This window comes from Polypterus senegalus, chromosome 16 (genome assembly GCF_016835505.1).
Source record: "Polypterus senegalus isolate Bchr_013 chromosome 16, ASM1683550v1, whole genome shotgun sequence".
Lineage (NCBI taxonomy): Eukaryota > Metazoa > Chordata > Cladistia > Polypteriformes > Polypteridae > Polypterus > Polypterus senegalus.
Window position 1 is genome coordinate 5,840,501 of NC_053169.1, and position 22,115 is coordinate 5,862,615.

Below are 22,115 nucleotides of genomic sequence, written 5' to 3' on the forward strand. Positions count from 1 at the left end.
AGACACACAGCAACGGATGAAGTGTAATGATAAAGACAGATAGTCCAGAGATCCGCACGTTGAATGGGAACGTAAAGAGAGTCCTACCGGTAGTTTCCGAAATGGTGAAGACCGGTGGACGGGTTCAGGAGCGCTCCTTTCTTCACAGGATGGCCATGAATCCATTTACAGTCCTCATGTACACAGGCAGGCGGCAGACAATCCAGACGGCAACCGCGAAACGATCGAGGACAAAACGAATAAGTACAGGTAACCCGACAGAAGGCAGGCAAACAGACAGACAGGAACTTGAAACACAAATTACAAACACCTTCCTCCCTTTTGGTCACCGGCCCCCTTTTTAAAAGCCACACTGACCTCCTTTGACCCCAACAGCCCCTGCACCCTCAGCAGAAGACCAATCAGAGCCACTGCAGGGACTTCTGGGAGTTGCAGTTTCAAATTCTAGTAGCAGCGCTACAAGTGGTTCCCATCTGTCTACATAAAGAGTGGTGAGAAAAGCGCTACTGTATATAAATGTCACTTAACTGCTACAGTTAGCTGCTGGTTTAAGTGTAACAAGAATCTCAATTTGGTAGAATGGACTTCTTATTCTGAACTTTGCAAGTGTCTTCGTGGCGCGAGGCGGAACGGGCAGGATACCCAGGACTGGAAGGGAAGCGACGTTATTCTTCTTCCTGGGGCTTATGCTTATGCTCTGTAGGTAAAAATGGAGACGGAGTGAATAGCCTGGCTTCCCCGCTCACCGTCCCTGTTATTCGGATGTCATTAGTGTCTACCGGTGCATCTCATGGGTTTTCTCTTTTAGGCTTCTTTTCTGCTTTTTATGTGTTTGTAATAGTTATTTACTCAGTGTTTTAGAATATTTCACTTTTGTGTAGTTTTGTATCCGTGTGGATGTGTGTGTTGTGTTACTCTGCTTGTGATTTGTTGGTGGCACCTCCAAGAGGTGGAGCCCCCTGTCCATCTCCAATTAGGGTCCGCCCCCAGCCCTTTAAAGGCGGCGCAGTTCAGTGGCCTACGCTGTTCACGTCAGGTGTTGGCGAGAGCTCTCTGTGTTCTCACTGTTGCTCGTTTTAAGTTTCTGTTTCTTTGAACATTCTTTCGGATTGTGAATTGGGATGTTAACAGCAACACTACCTGCACTTCAGAACAGGTGATCCACCTGCAGCTAAGCTGGATCACCCTCGGGTAATGGCACAACATGGGCGTAGTGCCATAACTGGCGCTCCCTCACAATGCAGGTCATGTGCCTCATTCAGGACTCCATGAGCAGCACAAAGTCAAACCAGCGGGACCCAAGGACCCTCTGAAGAGACAGAAGTCCAGTCTTCGTCTCAGGTCACTGGATGGCGTCCATGTCCAACAAACAGGGAGCACCAGGACTCTAAAGACTTGGACCTTCATCCTTTTGCAGATATCAGGACCACCACACACCCCTTTCCAGTGACCTCATGACCCACCATGGTCTCCCAATATGTCTACTGACTTCATAGGAAGAGTCACCAGAGACATGAATGTTGCTGCTGAGGTAAGTAAACCTCTCGATGACGAGGACAGACACCCTGCTGATGGCCGTGCCGGAGAGGTCATTAAAGGCCTGGCTTTTGGTTTTTATCAGGACCCTCGCAGGACCAGACACTCAGACTCTTGACAGCCCCGATCAGAGCCTCCATTGACTCTGCGAAGATCACAGCATCGTCAGCAAAATCAAGATCCATGAATCTCTCTTCACCAACAGATGCCCCACAGCCGCTGGACCCCACCACCCTGCCCAACATCCAGTCCATACAAGTATTGAGCAGAGTAGGAGCAGAACACACCGCTGACAGACCCCCAGAATCAACTGGGAAAAACACAGAGGGTCTGTCTGCACTCTGCACAGCACTCACAGTACCAGTGTACAGGCCGGCCGTGATATCCAGCAACCTCGAGGGGTAATCCCGCCAAATCTCAGGATGTCCCACAGGGCAGCTCGATCACCTGAGTCGAACGCTTTACGAAAATCGACAAAGACTGCAAAGAATCTCTGCTGATATTTGTGTTTGTGCTCCATGAGAACCCTCAGTGCCAGGATGCGGTCGATGGTAGACTTCTTAGGCGTAAAACCAGACTGTTCTGGTCATTGGTAGGTGGGCCTGTGATGAACATAATGGTATCTTGATAATGTGAAGTATCAAAAACATGACCCCAAACCTTTGAATTGTCGTCAGCATTATTGGCGTCCGGCCGTTTATGGAGGTAATCCCCGAATTACTGAGGCCCATTCCGTTGATGCGGACGATCAGGTAGTTTTATTGTAACTTGCACCAAGGTCATTGAGGCAGATGCTCAAAGAGAACTCGTCAACCACACAGTTGAATTGGCACACGAGTGTGGCTGGTTTGAACACTAAATCCAAGAGAAACGTCACACCCTTGTATGAAGGATAGCAGAAAGAATGAATAATAAGATCCAGCGTCTCACAGAGCTGCAAAGAGTTTGAGCCTACAAGGTCACATGAATTTACAGCACGGCTCGGTGTAGGAGTAATCCCATCATTCAGTGCGCCTTTGTATTCAGTTCTGTTCATTTTGTTAAGTCGTCTCCGCCGAGTGAAGGCTCAGAATGCTGCAATCAGTTTACTGGTAAAAGGCATTTACACACTTTACAGATCACAAATGAAATGGCAGGTACACAATTGTACAGATTAGATTAGACGCACAGTAAAACAAAGCACTTCCAAACAGTGTTGTGGTGCTGGTGGCTGTCCTTCTATGGAAGGGTTGGTGGTGATTTCTCGCTCTCTTTGGTTAATAAGGTGGCAGGCGCCGCCCGACTCTTTCCACCTCGCAGTTAGGCTGCCATTTTGTGGTTAGACCGGGTACTCACCCTGCAGTTGGCTCTAGTTGTCCTTTGCCTCCTCACGGTGGTCATCTGCCCACCAAGACACTAGACACACTGCTGCCCGAGTGTTCGCCATTTTCAGGGTTCCTGTTGAGCCTGTCCTCCCCACGTGGAGCCCTAGGTGGTACTTCAGGTACTCTTCACCACTGACGTCACAGCCCCAACAGGTAATCCCCTACTTAGTCGTTCACTCCTTCACCACGCTGAGATGAGAGTTGGTCTATGCTGTCTATTAACATGAGAGGTGGTCTATGACCAGGTCACTTAGTCTTAGTCTTAGGGTCCTTTAGCTGGCTCCTGGGAGAGCAGGATGTCCTCTCAGCCAATACGCTGCCATAGGTGCCAATGGATTCCTGCACTTCATCCATGATACGCTTCCATCTTTGGTGATCGGTGATGATGTTTCAAGCCACATCAATGGTCAGTCACTGGTTCTTTGGGTCTTCTTCGATATGTTTGAGCCACGTTTTCTTTGGTGCAGGTCGCTCTGGCCATAAAAGGTTGTATGGCAGCCTAGTGATGTTCATCCGGCAGACGGGGCCAAACCATCGCTGTCTGCACTTTACGATCATTTCTTCAGCTGGAGTCTGGTTATCACACTGGGTCCCAATGGTGGCATTTTGGCAGTGATCACGGAGGGACACACCCAGTGTTTGCCTCAAGCATTGCATTTAGAAGACCTTCAGCTTGTTCAAATCAGATTGCAGTAGAGTCCACGTTTCTTCTCCATACAAGACAATTGGTGTGATCAGAGTATGGAAGAGCTGTATTCTTGTTTTGATGGAAATATTGGACTTCTTCCAAAGGCATCACTTGAACGATGTGAATCGCTTCAATCGTCGATACCACTTTCTTCTCTTGTACGAGTGATCCCAGCTATTTGAATGCTTGGACCTGCTCAATTTGGACTCCGTCGAGGTAAACTGTCCCCCGTGATCCATCTGTGTTTCATGATCTTGGTCTTATCCACAAAGATCCGTAAGCCATAGGCTTGGGCGATGTGAACTATGTCGTAAAGTGTATCAGTAGCCACTGTGTCAGTATCGGTGATTATGACGCTGTCATCTGCGAATACCAAGTCGGTCACAAATTTGTTCACACCATATTGTATTCCACGTCTGCCCTTGAATACTTTTCACATAATAGCGTCAATGACAATATTGAAAAGGAGAGGTGAACCAACGTCACCCTGGTGAATGCCAGCTTGGATCAAAAATTCAGGGGTTAGATCATTCCGGATTCGCACGCTGCTTGTTGAGCCATTATATGATGTTTGAAGAAGCTGGATGATCTTCAGCGGCAGGTGTTCGTTCTCCAGTACTCTCCATGAGGCGGGCCAGTGTATGCAGTCGAATGCAGAGGTGACAATGAAGGATAGGAAAACCGAAACTCAGTCAGCAGCATTAGTGGAGAATATAAACCTCTGATGGGGTCCACTGTCACTTAGAGCAGACAAAGTCAGACACAGTTGCAGTCCTGGAGACCTTGGCCAACTGGAGATTCGTCCCTTGCTGGTCATTATACAGTAGGGTCCATGATGGGCCATCTTATATGATGACAGAATCTTTTCATCCTTGGATTCCGAGGCTCCCAGAATCCTTGCTGTCTTTCCCCTGGGCTGGAAAAATGGCTTGGAAGTAGAGCAGTGGCACAGACACGAGAAACCGCACAGAGGAGGGTGAGTGACAGTTCATAATTATTGAATGTATTACTTATACATTTACAGAAATGACTAACAAACAGCAGCTAATCAGCAGCTCTAGTCAGGGTATGCCAGACTCAAGTTCAGAGTCTTCAGCCTGATTTAAAAGCTGACCCTTAAGGGATATCTCTTATACAAGGGGGCAGATCAGGCTTTATTCACAGAGGTGGAAGAAGGCAAAATAAGGGCAGCCTCCCGTTATGGTGTCTGCTCCAGGTGAAGCCAGCAAGTTGTAAAGTTAAGGTTGCCTCTGCTGGGCACACCTGGCAGGTTTATAGCCTTCTTCCTAGCTTCTTTTTGGAGGACTCTCCAAATTTTGCTCTGGAGGAAACTCCAGATCAGGACAATTCGAGCCCTGCCATAACAATCTCCACATAAAATAAGAAAAGACCAAGATCCTGAAGGCCAACGCATCCAGAGCAGACCCAGTTACCACAAAAAGAGAAGCACTGGAAGAGGTGGAAGCCTTTATTTATTGCCTGTTACTTCTGAGGCTTTCCTCTCCTGATTGCTCTTCTTTGACTTTGTCTTTGACTGATCTTTCAAAAGTTAACGGTTGGATTTTTCCCAGTAAGACTTACAATAACTTTAATGGACTATTGTAGGAGATGTTTGGTCACACTGCGTAAACTCCACATAATCAACTTTGACTTTTTTCCCTTTTTTTTTTTTTGTTTCTCTTTTATTTTCAGGCCATCTGGAATGCCGAGGTCCTGCCAAATGGAGTGAGGCTCTCCCTGACAAGTGCAGATGGTCATGAGGGCTATCCTGGAGAGCTGCAAGTCTCGGTGACCTACATGTTGGAAGGGGACGTGCTGTCGGTGCATTACGAGGCCCGCACCAACAAGACGACTCCAGTCAACCTGACAAATCATTCCTACTTCAATCTGGCCGGCCAGGTATGCTGCCCACCTGAACTCGCTGCTTGTCACATTTAGACTTGAGGCTATAGGGGCCGTGCTGCCCTGCACTGGCATTTTTGGAATGAAAATTCTGATGGTGCCACACAGACCTGAGAGAGAGGGGTGTTATCAGACGGGCCGGAGCCATCCTGAGAAGATGTGCAGAGGGCGTGTGTGTCTGAAACTGATAATGCAGCACTTTACGAGAGACCCGCTCCACAAATTAAATGCATTGGCCTGAGTATGTGGCCGATGGAGAGTCTCAGGAAGGATACTGGTGTGAAATGGCTGACGGACTTGGGGAAAGTGACTGCAGATGTAACCCCAGGTGTACGATGTGAGACAAAGCAGGTGGTGTGAATGTGCGGGCAGTGGACGAGTCAGATGAGAGAGCATGGAGCCGCACGGAAAGGAGCCAAGCAAAGCAGTGGCATGGGTTTGTGTTGTGGACTAAGAGTCCCAAAGCCAGAAAAAAACAAAGTGACACAAAATGAAAGTCTAGTGACAAATTGTCATACAGTACAATCACCGAACGTCAAAACTGAAAGGCATCTCCTTATCAAATAACACCAAAAACATTGATAAAAGTCCAGTTTTTGTTCACTTGTCAAAGTGCTAAATCGTATTGTAGATAAGTAACCAATGTGATTCATAATGATGATGATGATGATGACTTATACAAAACAGTCAGGTGTGCAAGTTCATGCACCCTTAGGTCACAAAAAAAATCAATCCGTTGTGAGTGTTACACTTTAAAAACGCATTAGAAGTGGAATCGATTTTTCTTGCAGAAAGAACACACGGCTTCAAGGTTTTTCCTTAATACCCAGGAGCAATTCTGGCTACTCATGTTTCTGAATTGTTACCTCTTGAAATTAGTATCAATTATTTATTTTGAATTATTTTTATGTTCGCACCACACCATTTGCTAATGGACACCACCGTGTTACGAGTGCCATCGTCCGCATGTTGGTTTCAAATGTAACCACATATCTGACATCCTCAGCACGACGCTTTCACCATTGGCACAGCGGATCATTTAGTATCTGTGATTAAGGATAATCGCTTGGCGTGTTACTATTTGAAGTATCTTGCCTTCCTTCTTGAGTACCGTTTACAGTTTTGTTTTGGCTTTGGAGTTTAGAATTCATGTCCCGGTGGTATTGATCCGTTTCTGGCACACGGGCTACAGTTCATCTCCTGGTCTGTTGTTCTAATTCACTCCCATGCTGCTCAGCCTTTGGGCAGAATACAATCAAAGGTTCACTTCAAAGGGTTCTAAGCCTACAGGCTCCACAGCGGACCTGAACAGTCGAGGCCACATCTGCACAGCCCGGGCACGATCAAAGGCCTGAAACGGGTGAGCGGCACTGGACACAGACACGTTTTCACATACTCTAAAAGTACGAGGGGGAGTCAAGCTAAAGTTAGAAAATGGAACGAACCTTCACAAAACTGATGATGTCACTTCTCAGTGTCGTCTCCACCCTTCTCAATGAACTTACACCACCTGTCTGGATTCCAGCAGACTAAAAGGTTTTGTCTCGTCCTCACCACCACTTGTGCACCACTTCCTTCACGTCGTCATCTGTCTTGAATCGACGACCACCCACATGTTTTTTTAGAGGCCCAAACAAGGCGGAAATCCCACGGTGCCAAATCTGGTGAATGAGGAGGATGTGGCGATACCTCAAACTTCTGTTTCTCCAGACAAGCCTCGGTGTTGTTAGCAGTGTGTGTGTGTGTGTGTGTGTCATTGTCTTGCAGCCCACAAAAGGACTCCTTGAGACATCAGTGCCCGCCACTTGGATCGAATAGCAGGCTTCACATTGGTTTCCAGCAAGTCAGGGTAACTTGCACCAGTGAATGGAGTACCCCTCGGTATGTAGTGTTCAACAATAACTCGGGTACACAAGTGATGGCGAGGACAAGACAAAACCTTTTATTTTTCGTTGGAATCTGGGCAGGTGGCACAAGTGCATTGAGAAGGTTGGAGCCAACATTGGGAAACGACAGCATCAGTCCATCCGTTTTGTTAAGGTTCGCTCCATTTTCTGATAAACCCACTTTACTAACTTTACCTTGACTCCCCCTCATAAATTTATTTCTAGATAAGCTTTGTATTGAGGATACCTGTTATGTCTGATTGAAAAGGCAAGTGAAGTTTTATAAAGAGAAAAGAAGATGAGACAAAGTTGTTATGCTAAACTAAAGTCCTTTTATTCACCCAAACCCAGTTGTGGTCAGAAAAGTGAAACTCAAAGTCTGTTATTTAATAAGCTCAGAAACGAACGAAGCAAAGCACGCAGCCCACAATCTCGGATAAACACGAAGCAAGTGGCGCCAACCTTCATACCGCTGACCCAGTACTGTGTCGAGCCCTTGAGCAAGGCCCTTAGTGCATGCGGGTACCAATCCAGGTGACCCGTCATGTGGTGGGTACGGCAACGGGCTATCAGCGCATGCCCACATTTAGTGACTTCTGGTCACCCTGCCGTGGCCACCACTTAGCCACCATACACCTGAGCTTCGTCCCTTTAACTTTGAGGCGGACAGGAAATCATTTCCGACTCGGAATTTCCATGTGAACGAACTATGAACTCAGAGTTTTGAGTTGAACAATTGGGGGGGAAAACAGAGGTACCTGAATTCTTTGACTTTTCACCTTAGTCAGTTGTATAAAATATAAAATATAACCTGGTCAGCCAGAAGTGCCATTTTTGTGGTCAAATTGTATTTCCATCAAAATGAATACATTTAGTTTCCTCTTTATTTTAATTTAAAAAAAACATTTATCTTCAGTTTCATTTTTTTGCAGACCAAGTAACAACAATACATCCATCCATCCATCATCCAACCCGCTATATCCTAACTACAGGGTCACGGGGGTCTGCTGGAGCCAATCCCAGCCAACACAGGGTGCCAGCCCACCACAGGGCACACACCAGGGACAATTTAGGACCGCCAATACACTTAACCTGCAAGTCTTTGGACTGTGGGAGGAAACCCACGCAGACACGGGGAGGACATGCAAACTCCACGCAGGGAGGACCCAGGAAGCAAACCCTTAAGGGTCTCCTAACTACAACAACAACATTTATTTCTAGAGCACATTTTCATACAAACAGTAGCTCAAAGTGCTTTACATATTAAAGAATAGAAAAATGAAAGACACAATAAGAAAACAAAATAAATCAACATTAATTAACATCGAATAAGAGTAAGGTCCGATGGCCAGGGGGGACAGCAAAAAAAACTCCAGACGGCTGGAGAAAAAATAAAATCTGTAGGGATTCCAGACCATGAGACCCCCTGACCAGTCCCCTCTGGGCATTCTACCTAACATAAATGAAACTCCTCTTTGGATTTAGGGTTCTCACGGAAGGGCTTGATGATGATGATGGTCACGTAGACTTCTGCCTTTTAATCCATCCAACTACAAGGCAGCAGCGCTACCCACTGCTCCACCGTGCCAACCCTAACAACAATTCAACACAGTTTATTTTTGTGTAGCCCAAAATCACACAAGAAGTGCTGCAGTGGACTTTAACAGGCCCTGCCACTTGACAAGGAAAAACCCTTGTAGGGAAAAAATGGAAGAAACCTCAGGAAAGGCAGTTCAAAAAGAGACCCCTTACCAGGTAGGCTGGGCATGCAGTGGGGGGTCAAAGAGAAAGGGGGGCCAATACAATAACAATACACAGAACAGACCAAAAGTAATCCTCGATACAGCATAAAAATAAAAATAGTACAAGTACGGAGCAGAATTTAACAGTAGATGATATCCCATAATATGATTTGGACTTGTTTAGAGTCCTGGAGACCTCAGCCATCAAGCTGCCTCCCCCTATTGGCCATTCCACAGCTGAAACAGCCAATCCGATGATAGGACCCCTCTTTCCCACGATTCCTGCGATCCTCCATTAGGGATGACTTTACCTTAGGCAGGCAGAACAACTTGGCAGGTGGGCAGTGGGCACCAAGTGGCACATTTGAGTACCGAGAAGAGAAACAGAACAGGTGAGGGTGAGTAACAAATTCTAACTATCGTGTTACTTCTGTTTTAGTGCTAATGACAGTCTGCACCGTTACTCAGCAGCTCTAGTCAGGGTGTGCTAAACTGAAGTGGCGAGTCTTCAGCTGGGATTTAAAAGCTGCAGCAACCTTTCATTTCTCCAAACAGTTTGACTGGAAGTTCACACGAGCGCACTGGGAAGGTAAAACGTCAAAAGTCAGAGATCCAAAAACTGTGATGGTGTGTGAATGGAGCTAAAGAAACTACAAAGTGGTTGGGGGTCTGGCAATGTGCCATATCAGTGCATGCTGCCAGCCTCTGCTCCTCTCGTCTCCTGTTAAAATTACACAAGTGGCATCAGCAAGCCAGAAAACATACATACATCCCAAATAAAGGTTGAAAAATGGATTTTTTTTTTTTAATAACAGTGAAAATCTGGAGAAATGATTACGACATCTTAGTTGAATTTCCTTAAACATTTTCATGATTTGTGAAATCATCAAGTCGAGTTGACAGCTTATGTCGTTTTTTGCATAGCAGCTCCATCTGCTGGGGAATGGGGGGCAGTGCCCTCCATAACGCAGAGACGCCACGTATCTGCTGGCCGGTTACAAACTAACACAAGGGACTTGCCGAAACGTCACACTAACATCCTTACCGGCTCATGCTGCCCCTGCCATGGCACAGTTTACCACTTGCGTACATTCAGCTGTCGCGTGGTGCCAAACAAAATCCATCCATCCATCCATTTTCTAACCCGCTGAATCCGAATACAGGGTCACGGGGGTCTGCTGGAGCCAATCCCAGCCAACACAGGGCACAAGGCAGGAACCAATCCCGGGCAGGGTGCCAACTCACCGCAGGACACACACAAACACACCCACACACCAAGCACACACTAGGGCCAATTTAGAATCGCCAATCCACCTAACCTGCATGTCTTTGGATTGTGGGAGGAAACCGGAGCACCCGGAGGAAACCCACGCAGACACGGGAGAACATTCAAACTCCACGCAGGGAGGACCCGGGAAGCGAACCCGGGTCTCCTAACTGCGAGGCAGCAGCGCTACCACTGCGCCACCGTGCCGCCCACCAAACAAAATCCCCCTTCTTCTATTTTCAATACTGGAAGTCGCTTAGTCTGAGTGTTGTTCATACCTGCAGTACACTTTCATTTCACATTTCAGATCTTCTCACAGTTCTTTGCTGTGACAGGAGCAAAATAAAATGAGGACCGAGCTCATCTGCTGTTGAATTCTGCTCCCTACTTGTAACATTTCTATTGTATTGAGGATGACTTGTGTTCTCTTCTGTGTATCGTATTGTATTGACCCCCTTTATTTGAGACCGACTGCATGCCCAGCCTGCCTGGTAAGGGGTCTCTCTTTGAAGTGCCTTTCCTGAGATTTCTTCCATTTGTTTTTTTGGGAGTTTTTTCTTGTCTTCTTAGAGAGTCAAGGCTGGGGGTCTGTCAAGAGGCAGGGCCTGTTAAATTTACAGCTCACTCCTCCACGGCCCGCTGCTTCCCCACAGTCACTCCTTGGCACAGCTTCTTGACCGTATTAACATCCTTCTAGCTGCACGACCCTAACCCGACTACCGATACAAGACAAGTGGCGACAAAAATCAACCATCAGGCTGGTGAGCTGATGAATGGCTGTGACACGGAAGCAGAGCAGAGCAGTGGTGGCTGCGGCTGAGACCCTCGGCCTTTTAAATGCACTTGGAGTGACTGTGGCAACCTGGGTGACGCTAACGATTTTCATAAGTGATGGCTTCAGAAGATAACAGCTGGTACTAAGTGACAAAATGAAGGTAACACCTCAGCGCTTGATGTGGAGCACAAAACCAACAAACGCCTTCTGCTGACAAGCCTCAATTAAAACGAGGCGGCTCACCGTCACAGCCTGCTGTTGCAGTTGGGCCCAAAAACAGGAGGAACACAATCGTTATCACCTCACCGAAAATAAATGAAACAACCAAAAAATATACAAAGGATTCAGAACGGGCCGAGACCCCGTCTTTTTCTGCACACTTCATTGTCTTCTAGACTTGCTTTGAAATGGATACAACCGGGGAAAGGGGGGGGGGTCTCTCGTTGAACTGCCTTTCCTGAGGTTTCTTCCATTTTTTTGTCAGGTCTTCTTAGAGAGTCAAGTCTGGGGGGCTGGCAAGAGGCAGGAGCTGTTAAAGCCCATTGCGGCACTTCTTGTGTGATTTTGGGCTATAGAAAAATAAATTGTATTTTAAGACCTGCCTTGTATAAAGAGACCGAGGATTATCTATATACAGTAAATACCATGTATTATTATTATTATTATTATTGTGAATGAAAAAGACCAGGAGACTTCAGAACGCAATCTTAACTAGAAAGACTATTGAAGACTATTTGAAGGGGGCAACCAAAGCAAAAGGAATAAAAAGAGAACCAGAAGTCGAGATCAAAAGAGGTTTTCGAAAAGCCAAGTGAACCCTAATGCTAGGCCTACCTGTTTGAAGAAAGTAACTGCCGCTAAAGATCTGCTTGGTTTATCCAGCTGAGGAGTGCCTCCCTACATTATTCTAGCTCCTACTGAGCAATCAACTATAGGGTGGTCCAGATCTAATTATGCAATTTTGTTACGTTATAACTTATTACGTTTATTACAAAGAAAATCACCCAAAAAATCCCAGACCATCGAGAAGTGTGCGAACTTGAAGACATGAAGAGTCGTCTTTGAGCCGAACTGGAATCGTCCCCGCATAAAATCAAAGTCATGCAGGCGATCTGGATCTGCATAATTAGATCTGGACCACCCTGTAGTACACAGCAGCAAATGCCCAAAATAAAAGAACAAAAGATGAGGCAGGGGGACCAAAGGACATCATCATAAAGAAAGTAGGACTTAACTGGAGCAAGGAGAAATGTGACATAGATGAAGCCCAGTATAATCTAGCGTCTAGTATGTTTGGGCATAACTGCCACCATTATAATGTCACTACCGTAGGCGTGCTGGCCAATCATCAGCTTAACGTAACTTTATCAAGCCCATCAGAAACAATACAAGGGTATAGGGGGGTAGAGCCAGTTGTCACAGTGGGGACGAGGCACAAGTCCTTCACAAGACTCACTCAGTCACACACACGGGAATAGACTTAAAGTTGCTGTTAACCTCATCTGCTCATTTTGAGCTAACTAATTTAAAAAACGGACAGGTAGCGTCTGTGTTGCCACACCCAATAACATTTGTTCTATCATTCCAGGGGACTCCTGATATCTATGACCATGAAATTTCCATCAATGCTGATGCCTACCTGCCTGTGGACAGCACTATGATTCCTACAGGTGAGTGAATGCAGTCCAAGTAGGCCGTCTGGCTAACGCTGACCTTTTTTAAAGATTCTGAAGTAAAGACAACTGGACCAACCACACAAAAGGGGACGGGGAACCCAAGTAATCCCCATTTAATAGCCAGTGGTCCTGCTATACCATTGGACAGCGGGAAATGAAATCGAAGGACAGAGCCAAGTGGTGTTCAGTTTGTTCCTCCTTATCGTCAAGAAGATGAACAGCTAGGACTGTTGTTGTTATTATTAATATTTTTATTATTATTATTATTATTATTGTCCTGCTATGCAAGCTCAGAGACAGCTGAACACTTAATAATTAACCTCTCCGCTCACTCAGAAGTGCCTTTAAACGTGGTTGGCTCCGACTGAGTGCTGATTTTTTTGCTTTGTCACATCTTTTCTTGCCAGGCACCGGAAGGGGTGTGGTCAAAGGCGGGGCTAGAGGTGGCGCTAGGGTTATTCTCCTACATCAGGGCACAGAAAAGTACAGCGGTGAGCGTCTGTGCAAACGCAGCTCAATCCTTTCCCAATGCCCCCATTACATCTGTCCCTGTCAGCATGGCGCTGTGTTTTTGCATACCACAAGAGCAGGGCATGCCATTTTGTACATTTACTACTAGAAGTTTACAGAGGCTGTGCTGGATCGCGTTACTGTATTTTTATGCCCAAATTAGTAGTTAAATTTGGAAAAGTTTTCCTTCAGTGTTTCTGTGTTGTTGTTGAAAAACTCATTTTAAAGTAAAAGTCCAAATCCACCGTCCTAATTGTGAACACTTCCATCATGGCAGTGTCCTCCTTCAGTCTTTTCTCATAACTCATCCCCTGATGTTCTGGAATCAGCCGGGTTGCTCTTCGCTGTGTACTGCCAGGCCGCTGCACGATCTGAATACTGCTAGGAAAAGCAGTTTATTATCGAAATCCTTTGGGGTAATGTGACCAACGCTTGTCCTTATTTATGACCCACTCACTGCACGCCCCAGATTGGCATAAGATAACAAGAGTTAAAGCAATGAAAGGAAAAAAAAAAAGAAAAAGGTATATTTACATATTAACAAAGAGGACAGTTTAAATAATCCTCCAAAAAAACAGAAGTACATAACAAGAATCCTGTGGTGGGCTGGCGCCCTGCCCGGGGTTTGTTTCCTGCCTTGCACCCTGTGTTGGCTAGGATTGGCTCCAGCTGACCCCCGGGATAATGGATGGATGGATGGATAACAAGAATCAAAGACAAACTTTTACAGATTAGTGTGCAAGATGTTCTCACCTGAGATAACCCGGTTTCCCCAAATTGGATTGCTGTCCTTAAAGTTCATGAGCCCAGTGAAATGCTGGAAGCCTCGCGGAGTATGCCAGCTGCCGAGCCAATGACGAAACGTTATGTCCTACTGGTCCGAAAGGTCGATCGCTCCGGCAAAGCCACAAAAAATTTGTCTTCAGAGATGCGTCTCCCTTGTATCCCCGAGTGAAATAAGCCCTTCTTCCAGCAGGGGGCACGCAGGTGGGTTCTTGGCACGAACGTGCTCCACCGCCCGATGTCTCTCTCTCTCTCTCTCTCTCCTTTCCAGTTAAATTGTCTTCAGCCCCAGCTGACGGGAGTCTGCACTGTTTCTTCCCCTTAAAGGTGTATTTCCTCATTTTTTTGGGGAACCCTTGGCAACCCATTTCCTGAAGTACACCCTAAGGCGATGCAAACTGACTATGGGACAGTAGTACATGTGGCACCCGTTACAGCTGGATGCTTTCTAGCCCTGCTAGGTCTTTTTTAGAATGTGAAGATATAAAAGCTGCCCACCATAGTCCAGCTGAGGCCACCCTGGCATAAGTGTAACCTTCCTTGACTTGCATTCCACACAATTTATATATATAATTCACTAAGGGCACGCAAGACACTGAGCGCAAGCAACACAGAGCCCTGCCCGCCAACTCTAACCCTCCTACCGCGTCATGGGATATGCACGACAGAGCCACGCACGCCAACTGTAACCGTCCTCCTGAGTCCAGCGTCGCTCTCGTGGCACGCAGCAACTCACCAAACACAGCCTCAGTCGCTTTCGTCTGTGCAGAAGTCCACATGCACCTCTGAGCCACGTTGACTTTACACCGCACGCAAGACAGAGAGCCCCGCCCACCAACTCTAACTAAGGGCACGCAAGACAGAGAGCCCCGCCCACTAACTCTAACTAAGGGCACGCAAGACAGAGAGCCCCGCCCGCCAACTCTAACTAAGGGCACGCAAGACAAAGAGCCCCACCCACTAACTCCAAGACCATGGGATACGCACGCATTTAGTGTATAAATGGATATAAATAATTTCAAGTAAACGATTCGCCAGAATCTGTTGTATGTAAACGATACTGTTTAAAACGTTTTTTTTTTCATCAGAAAACCCCGTTTCCACGTCTACCTGTATTAGTTTAAATGGCACTTTTGCCACTCGCAATATGGCGGACGCACTGACTTATCGTGTCGACTGGGCAACACAGTGAATGCGGCGTCTATCTATCTATCTATATCTATATAGCCTGCTACAGGAAGGTAGTCTCTCGACCATTGGCATTGGTTTCGCTCCTTACTATTTTCGTTATACTGTGACGGTGGTTTCCTAAACCTTTGTTATACTGAATTCCTTTCTCACCGTTTTCCTTTCCTATTCTTATGCTACGGTGGGCTTCGGCTAGTTTAATATAAAACCTAACATCCTATTAGCCGCCTTGGTGGCTCCACTGCAACTACAGTGTCCTTCTAAAAAGGTTGACTTGCAGGTTTCAGCCCACCTGTTTGTTCTGCCACAGCAGCAGACAGTGAAAAAGCATTTACCGTATATAATCACGTATAAGTCGTGTCTTGAAACCCAAACAATTGATCATAAAATCAGACAATGACTTGTCCGCCTGTTCAAACATGCACTTCATTTTTTTTTTCACATCTTGCCTCGCCATCAGTTTCTCAGACGCATCAAATTTTGTGGCAGCAGCGCAGTTAGCAATTGATTTCTCCACCTCAGCGACTTTTAATTTAAAACCAGCCTCATATTTCCTTCTGTTCGAACGCTCCATCGTAGGTAAGGGATGATCTTACAATAAAGGTGTATGAGGTGTGAGACACAAAAAACACAAATCAGTGCAGACGTCGTTTCAGAGTAGTGCGGGTGTTACTGTGTGGTCACGCAGGCACAATGCATAGAAAAAAAGGCCGCGTGCTCCGTGGTTCCTCTCTCAGGTGGGCGTTAGCATATCAGGCTCTCTTGGACCAATAGAGAGAGTTTTTAGCATTCAACTTATATGATCGACATTATAAAATACTAAAAATGATATGATTAAATCAATATTGACTTCTCTGCGGGAGAACTTAAACACGAGTGTACAGTATATGGTACACCGCAGGGCTCACACACTGAGTGAAAGGGAAAAAAATAAAATGTAGTATATAATAAATTATTAAACAGTAAAACATTAACATGTAAGAAGTAAAGATACATTGAGCAGTACTGGAGTACATTTTAAAGGCGCTATAACACAACAGGTAAGTAGCACTAACAGCAGCTTCAATGTATTTGGATCATCTCTCGGTGGGAGATCCCTTGTGAAAGGCGCTACATGACCACTGCGGTATAGAAATGACATTTTCTATACGAGCCTGCAAATTTCTGCCTGACAACGTTGCACTACGTGCCTGTGATTTAAGAGAAAAATGATTCTGAGAAATGTGGATGCTGGCGCTCCGTGCTTAACGGGCAGAAGGTCCAAACAATTCCCAAGTCCAATACTTTACATGAAGAGGTCGGTCCATCTTCTTAGACGTAAAGCCTCCACCTAAATTAGCATGCAGCGCGCGTTCAAGCAGTCAGTTTGCGCATGTGTGTCACAAGCGCTGAGTCGCAACAGAAAGCCGAGAATCTCGCCGAGTTCCATTAGATTTTTGTAGCAACATACTGTACGTCTGCGACTTGACTTTTACCTCATTGAACATTGGTCGTTGATTTTGTTCCTTGATTATAAAAAAGGTGTTTGACACGTTTAAGCATCCGTTTATGTTTCATCTATTTCAGTTGTTCAGACAAGGGGAAAAAATGTAAATGTGGTGAAATTATGTTATAAGGACAAAAAGAATTCGGTTTCTTTAACACACCTCTTCAAGATTAACAATTAATAAAACAGGGCTGCCCTGAAACGGATAGGATTAGGTGAACATCTGGAAATCAGACAATTTGCAGAGGACATAACACTATTTACAAAAAAAAATACCCAGCAAATTTCCTAAAACGATTCCTCTTTTTTTCCCTCTCTAAAGTTTCAGGTTTGAAAATAAACTTAAAAATGTGAGTTGTTATCAATAAAAGAGGACCCTGCAATATCGCAGTCAAAGAATACAACATCACATTTTTTAATGTTGCTTGCGTCCCATAGTAATTTTCTCAGCCATCATTACAAACAACATGGAGCAGACAATATATTTTTAAAAATCCGTTTCGAGTGAGCATTCCTTTAAAAGGTAAGAGTAGTTTGGTTCGTTAAAGCAGCCATCAGCTGACTGTGGTAAAGTTCATCTGGAGACGTTCTCTCTGAATGCGGGGCACACCCGCAATTGCGCTGAACCTGCGGCCACCGAAAGGACTCCAAATCCCAGCGGTCAAGGGGAGACGACTGACAGAACCGGCCGGCATTCCACGGAGCTGCAACGGGCTTCACTGTTACTCCAGCACTGAGCAGTAACGGACCTCCTAATTACCATGGGGGTATTTTGTATAACCCTATCTATTCTATACAAGGTTACAAAAGGCACTACATAAAATATAAAGAGCTCGATGGGAAAGGCACTATATTATAGATTGCGAGATAACCGTAAAACTGACTATATAAAATATAGAAGATGGGAAATGAAGTATGCAATAAAGGGTAGATACAGACAGATATGAAAAGGCACCATACTACATATGTGGTATATTTAGGAAGGGCACTATATAACATATAGGATAGACACTATATTACAGATACATAGCTGCAAAACTCAAAATAAAATGATATATAGATATAAACTGCACTATGTGCAGACAGACACGAAAGGCACTTTATTATAAACAGCGCAGTTCATATTGATATCTTTATTTTATTGAGGACTGGCTGATTACCCAGTGGCCTCGCTCACTGAGTGCAAGGGAAAAAAATTAAATATAGTATTGATAAAATAAGTTATTAAGTAGTAAAACATTTTGATAAAAGAATCTGAAGAACATATCAGAAGCGTATAAATTATTAAACTGTAAAACATTTCCTTAAGAGAATTTGAATGATATATAAAAAGCGTATAAATTATTAAACAGTAAATCATTAACATTTAAGAAGTAAAGATACATTGAGTACTACTGCAGTGGTTTCGGGTAAACTACCTGCTTGACAACCTTGCACTAGGTGCCTGTGATTTAAGAGAAAAAATATTCTGAGAAATGAGGACGCTGCCATCCTGTGCTTAACGGGCAGAAGGTCCAAACAATTCCCAAGTCCAATACTTTACACGAAGAGGTCGGTACATATTCTTAGACGTAAACCCTCCATCTTCTTAAAAGAATTCATCACAAAAGCAACCTTGAATGTTGCGGGGTTTTAGTGACCCGAACTCACCTTAACGGACAGTAAGTAGTCGTGCAGAGCAATTTACCAAGAGAGTCACGCTTCGATGGCACCGATTACACTCATTGGCAAAGATTTCCACTCTCCAAGGAGCCGACGGGCACTCAAGTGTCACAAACAGTACGAGAAGAGAGGACGCCCCGAAACTGTGACACTCTCAACCCGGCAGAGCAGCCTGACATTCCGCACCTCCCAGCGTCCACTTTGTTGTCACGACCCCTCGCCGCTGAAGGTGGTCTTCTACAGTTCGACGCAGTTAAAAAGTAGAAAGACCCAAAGTACTGCCAATTAAAAAAAAAGTTAGAATGTTGCAGTTTCCACGACAGTCACGTGGACAAATAAATAAAACTTGTCTGGCGGTGGACGGCTCAGCCCCAGTAGTCCAAAAAGGAGGACTGGGAGAGGGCAACACGGGGCGCACTTCTATGGGATAGATCGGCGTGTTTGTGTTTACTTCTTTTCAATATCAGTAAAATAACAAATAATAACAATTCGTAAAGACGATATAAGAATGACGAAGTGATTAGTTCCTGTATTATAATATGTTATGTGGTCATACGTAATTTCCATTTCAAACGCGAAAAGAATTTTATATATATAGATATAGATTATAGGATCAGGAGACAAAACAAGGTCATCACCAGAGAGACTAACCAGTCTTTCAATGTGCCAGAAAAGTTCAGTAAAAATCAAAAACCCTAATCCAGTGTCTCACATGTGCGTCAGACGTTCACCTTGCCGGGTTCCTCCAAGGTGAGCACTACCACTCTGGGACACGAGGGGGCGATGTTGCTGACAATATCATCTCCTTTCTTTCCCACAGCCCTGAGAATACCACCCATGGAGGAAAATTGACTCCACCCCTTCCTGTCCCACTACTATGAAACGGAGACGCTCCCAGAGTGGCACGTCTCATTCTGGAGAGAGCTGAACGAAGCTGCAGTGCTTGACTGAGCATTGAAACGTCTCATTTAACTTTGCTGCTCTTTGTTTAGTCTCCTTGATTATTTTGGAGACATATATTAATTCATCCATCCATCCATCCATTATCTAACCTGCTATATCCTAACTACAGGGTCACGGGGGTCTACTAGCGCCAATCCCAGCCAACACAGGGCGCAAGGCAGGAAACAAACCCTGGGCAGGGCGCCAGCCCACCACAGGGCATACACACACACACACACTAGAGACAATTTAGGATTGCCAATCCACCAAACCTGCGTGTCTTTGGACTGTGGGAGAAAACTCACGAAGGCACGGAGAGAACATGAAAACTCCACACAGGGAGGACCTGGGAAGCAATCCCAGACGGGTCTCCTTACTGCGAGGCAGCAGCACTACCCACTGTGCCACCGTGCCATCATATATATATATATATAAATATATATGTATACATACAGTACAGGCCAAAAGTGTGGACACACCTCGTCATTCAATGTGTTTTCTTTATTTTCATGACTGAAGGCATCAAAACTCTGAATGAACACATGTGGAGTTATGTACTTAACAAAAAAAGGTGAAATAACTGAAAACATGTTTTATATTCTAGTTTCTTCAAAACTCTGATTACTGCTTTGCACACTCTTGGCATTCTCTCAATGAGCTTCAACAGGTAGTCACCTGAAATGGTTTTCACTTCACAGGTGTGCCTCATCAGGGTTATTTAGTGGGATTTCTTGCTTTATCAATGGGGTTGGGACCAGCAGTTGTGTTGTGCAGAAGTTGGGTTAGTTGGACGATCATTTATTTTTCAACAGGACACCTCCAGGCTGTGTGAGGGCTATTTGACCAAGAAGGAGAGTGATGGAGTGCTGCAAATGGTCATGAAAATAAAGAAAACACATTGAATGAGGAGGTGGGTCCAAACGTTTGGCCTGTACTGTACATATGTATATGTATATGTGTATATATACTTATTAAATAATAAATTATACTAGGAGATCCAGGTTTGCTTCCCAGGTCTTCCCTGTGTGGAGTTTTCATGTTCTCCCCATGTCTGCTCCAGTTTCCGCCCACAGTCCAAAGACACGCAGGTTTGGTGGATTGGCGATCCTAAACTGTCTCTAGTGTGTGTGTGTGTGCCCTGTGGTAGGCTGGCGCCCTGCCCAGGGTTTGTTTCCTGCCTTGAACCCTGTGTTGGCTGGGATTGGTGCCAGCAGACCCCCGTGACCCTGTAGTTAGGATATAGCAGGTTGGATAATGGATGGATGGATATATATATATATTAAAAAGGGTCAACCAGACTGGTGCCCCAATATTTCGGTTTCGGCTGTTAAATTCTACTCTGTACTTCTAAAATTTTTATTTTTATACTGTATTGAGGATTTGTTCTGTGTATTCTATTGTTTTGACCCTTTTATTCTTTTGACACCCACTGCACGCCCAACCTACCTGGTAAGGGGGTCTCTCTTTGACTGCCTTTCCGGAGGTTTCTTCCATTTTTTCCCTACAAGGGTTTTTTTGGGAGTTTTTTTCTTGTCTTCTTAGAGAGTCAAGGCTGGGGGGCCATCAAGAGGGTGGGCCTGTTAAAGCCCACTGCGGCACTTCTTGTGTGATTTTGGGCTCTACAATAATAAACTGTATTGTATTTTATGTTCCCTCAGTTGACGACATCATAAAAGAAGTCAGAGAGCCATGAAGAGAATTAAGTTTGAGAATCGCACAGCACACGTTAAGTTTATACAAACTCATATAAGCTAGAAAAGCACATGACGACCTTTATATGGTCACGCTGAGGACATTTGAACAAGTGCGTTCTCACACTCGGATGACGGTGAGGTACACACTCCATTAAAAGCTGGACTCAGCCACACTAAACCCAACTTTCCTTTAAACGTCTCAGCCTCCCTACACAAATCCCCCCGTCGACAGACAAAAACACCAAATCAGATAAACAAGTCAGGGTCTAGTAAGTGTAATATATTCAAAGATGAACTATTAGGCAGACACACAATTCCCTGATCTCTAAATAAATGCAAATATGTACAGTGATGAAGATAACAATTCAGATCAGTCCTCGGCCTCTCACACACACACACACCGCACACACACACACACACACACACACACCGCACACACACACACACACACAGCACCACACACACACCGCACACACAGAGCAAGTCCAACATAAATGAATGAGAAATGGATGGTAGCTGGTAAATCCATGGGATCAAATGAAACGGGGCTGTAAACCAAAGCCTCCTCACTGGTGAGTCCCTAAAGCAGACCATCAACCCTAAATGACGAATGATGAAAATTCCAAAACATCTTACGGCCTTCTGTACCAGGATGAGCAGCGGCGATACGTGAATGAGAGGAGCGCGTGTGTTACCGATGGGATCCCAGGAGTCTCGATGCGCTCTTTTTTCAGTTGAAATGCTCGGTTCTTTTTATTTTTTTAAACTTGACCAACCCAGAACTAGACAACAGGAAGTCCACACCTCCAGAAAAGGTGAAGTGTTGCTGTTAGAGTGAACATAATTCATAATTCAGCAGATTGAAGTTCTTCTTCAGGTCATTTTTAAAGCCCAGAGAAACACAACACTTATAAACATAAAACAAGCACAACTGAACTAACATCACGCACGGCACATTTCCAAGGAAGTCTGGGAGAGATTGTTACAAAATGGCGGCGCCCATAAAACAATACA

The 22,115-nt window shown here is 45.1% G+C and overlaps 1 protein-coding gene across 1 annotated transcript in view; it reads left to right on the forward strand.

Annotated features, from left to right (window-relative positions):
• The first annotated feature begins 26 nt into the window (after window positions 1–26).
• The window catches only part of galm (galactose mutarotase), a 34,488-nt gene continuing 12,399 nt past the window's right edge, over window positions 27–22,115 (forward strand). Inside the window, exons 1-3 of the mRNA XM_039738991.1 lie at window positions 27–71; window positions 5,281–5,487; window positions 12,749–12,830. Of these exons, the coding sequence (XP_039594925.1) occupies window positions 27–71; window positions 5,281–5,487; window positions 12,749–12,830 (334 nt within the window). The remainder of the gene's footprint in view (window positions 72–5,280; window positions 5,488–12,748; window positions 12,831–22,115) is intronic.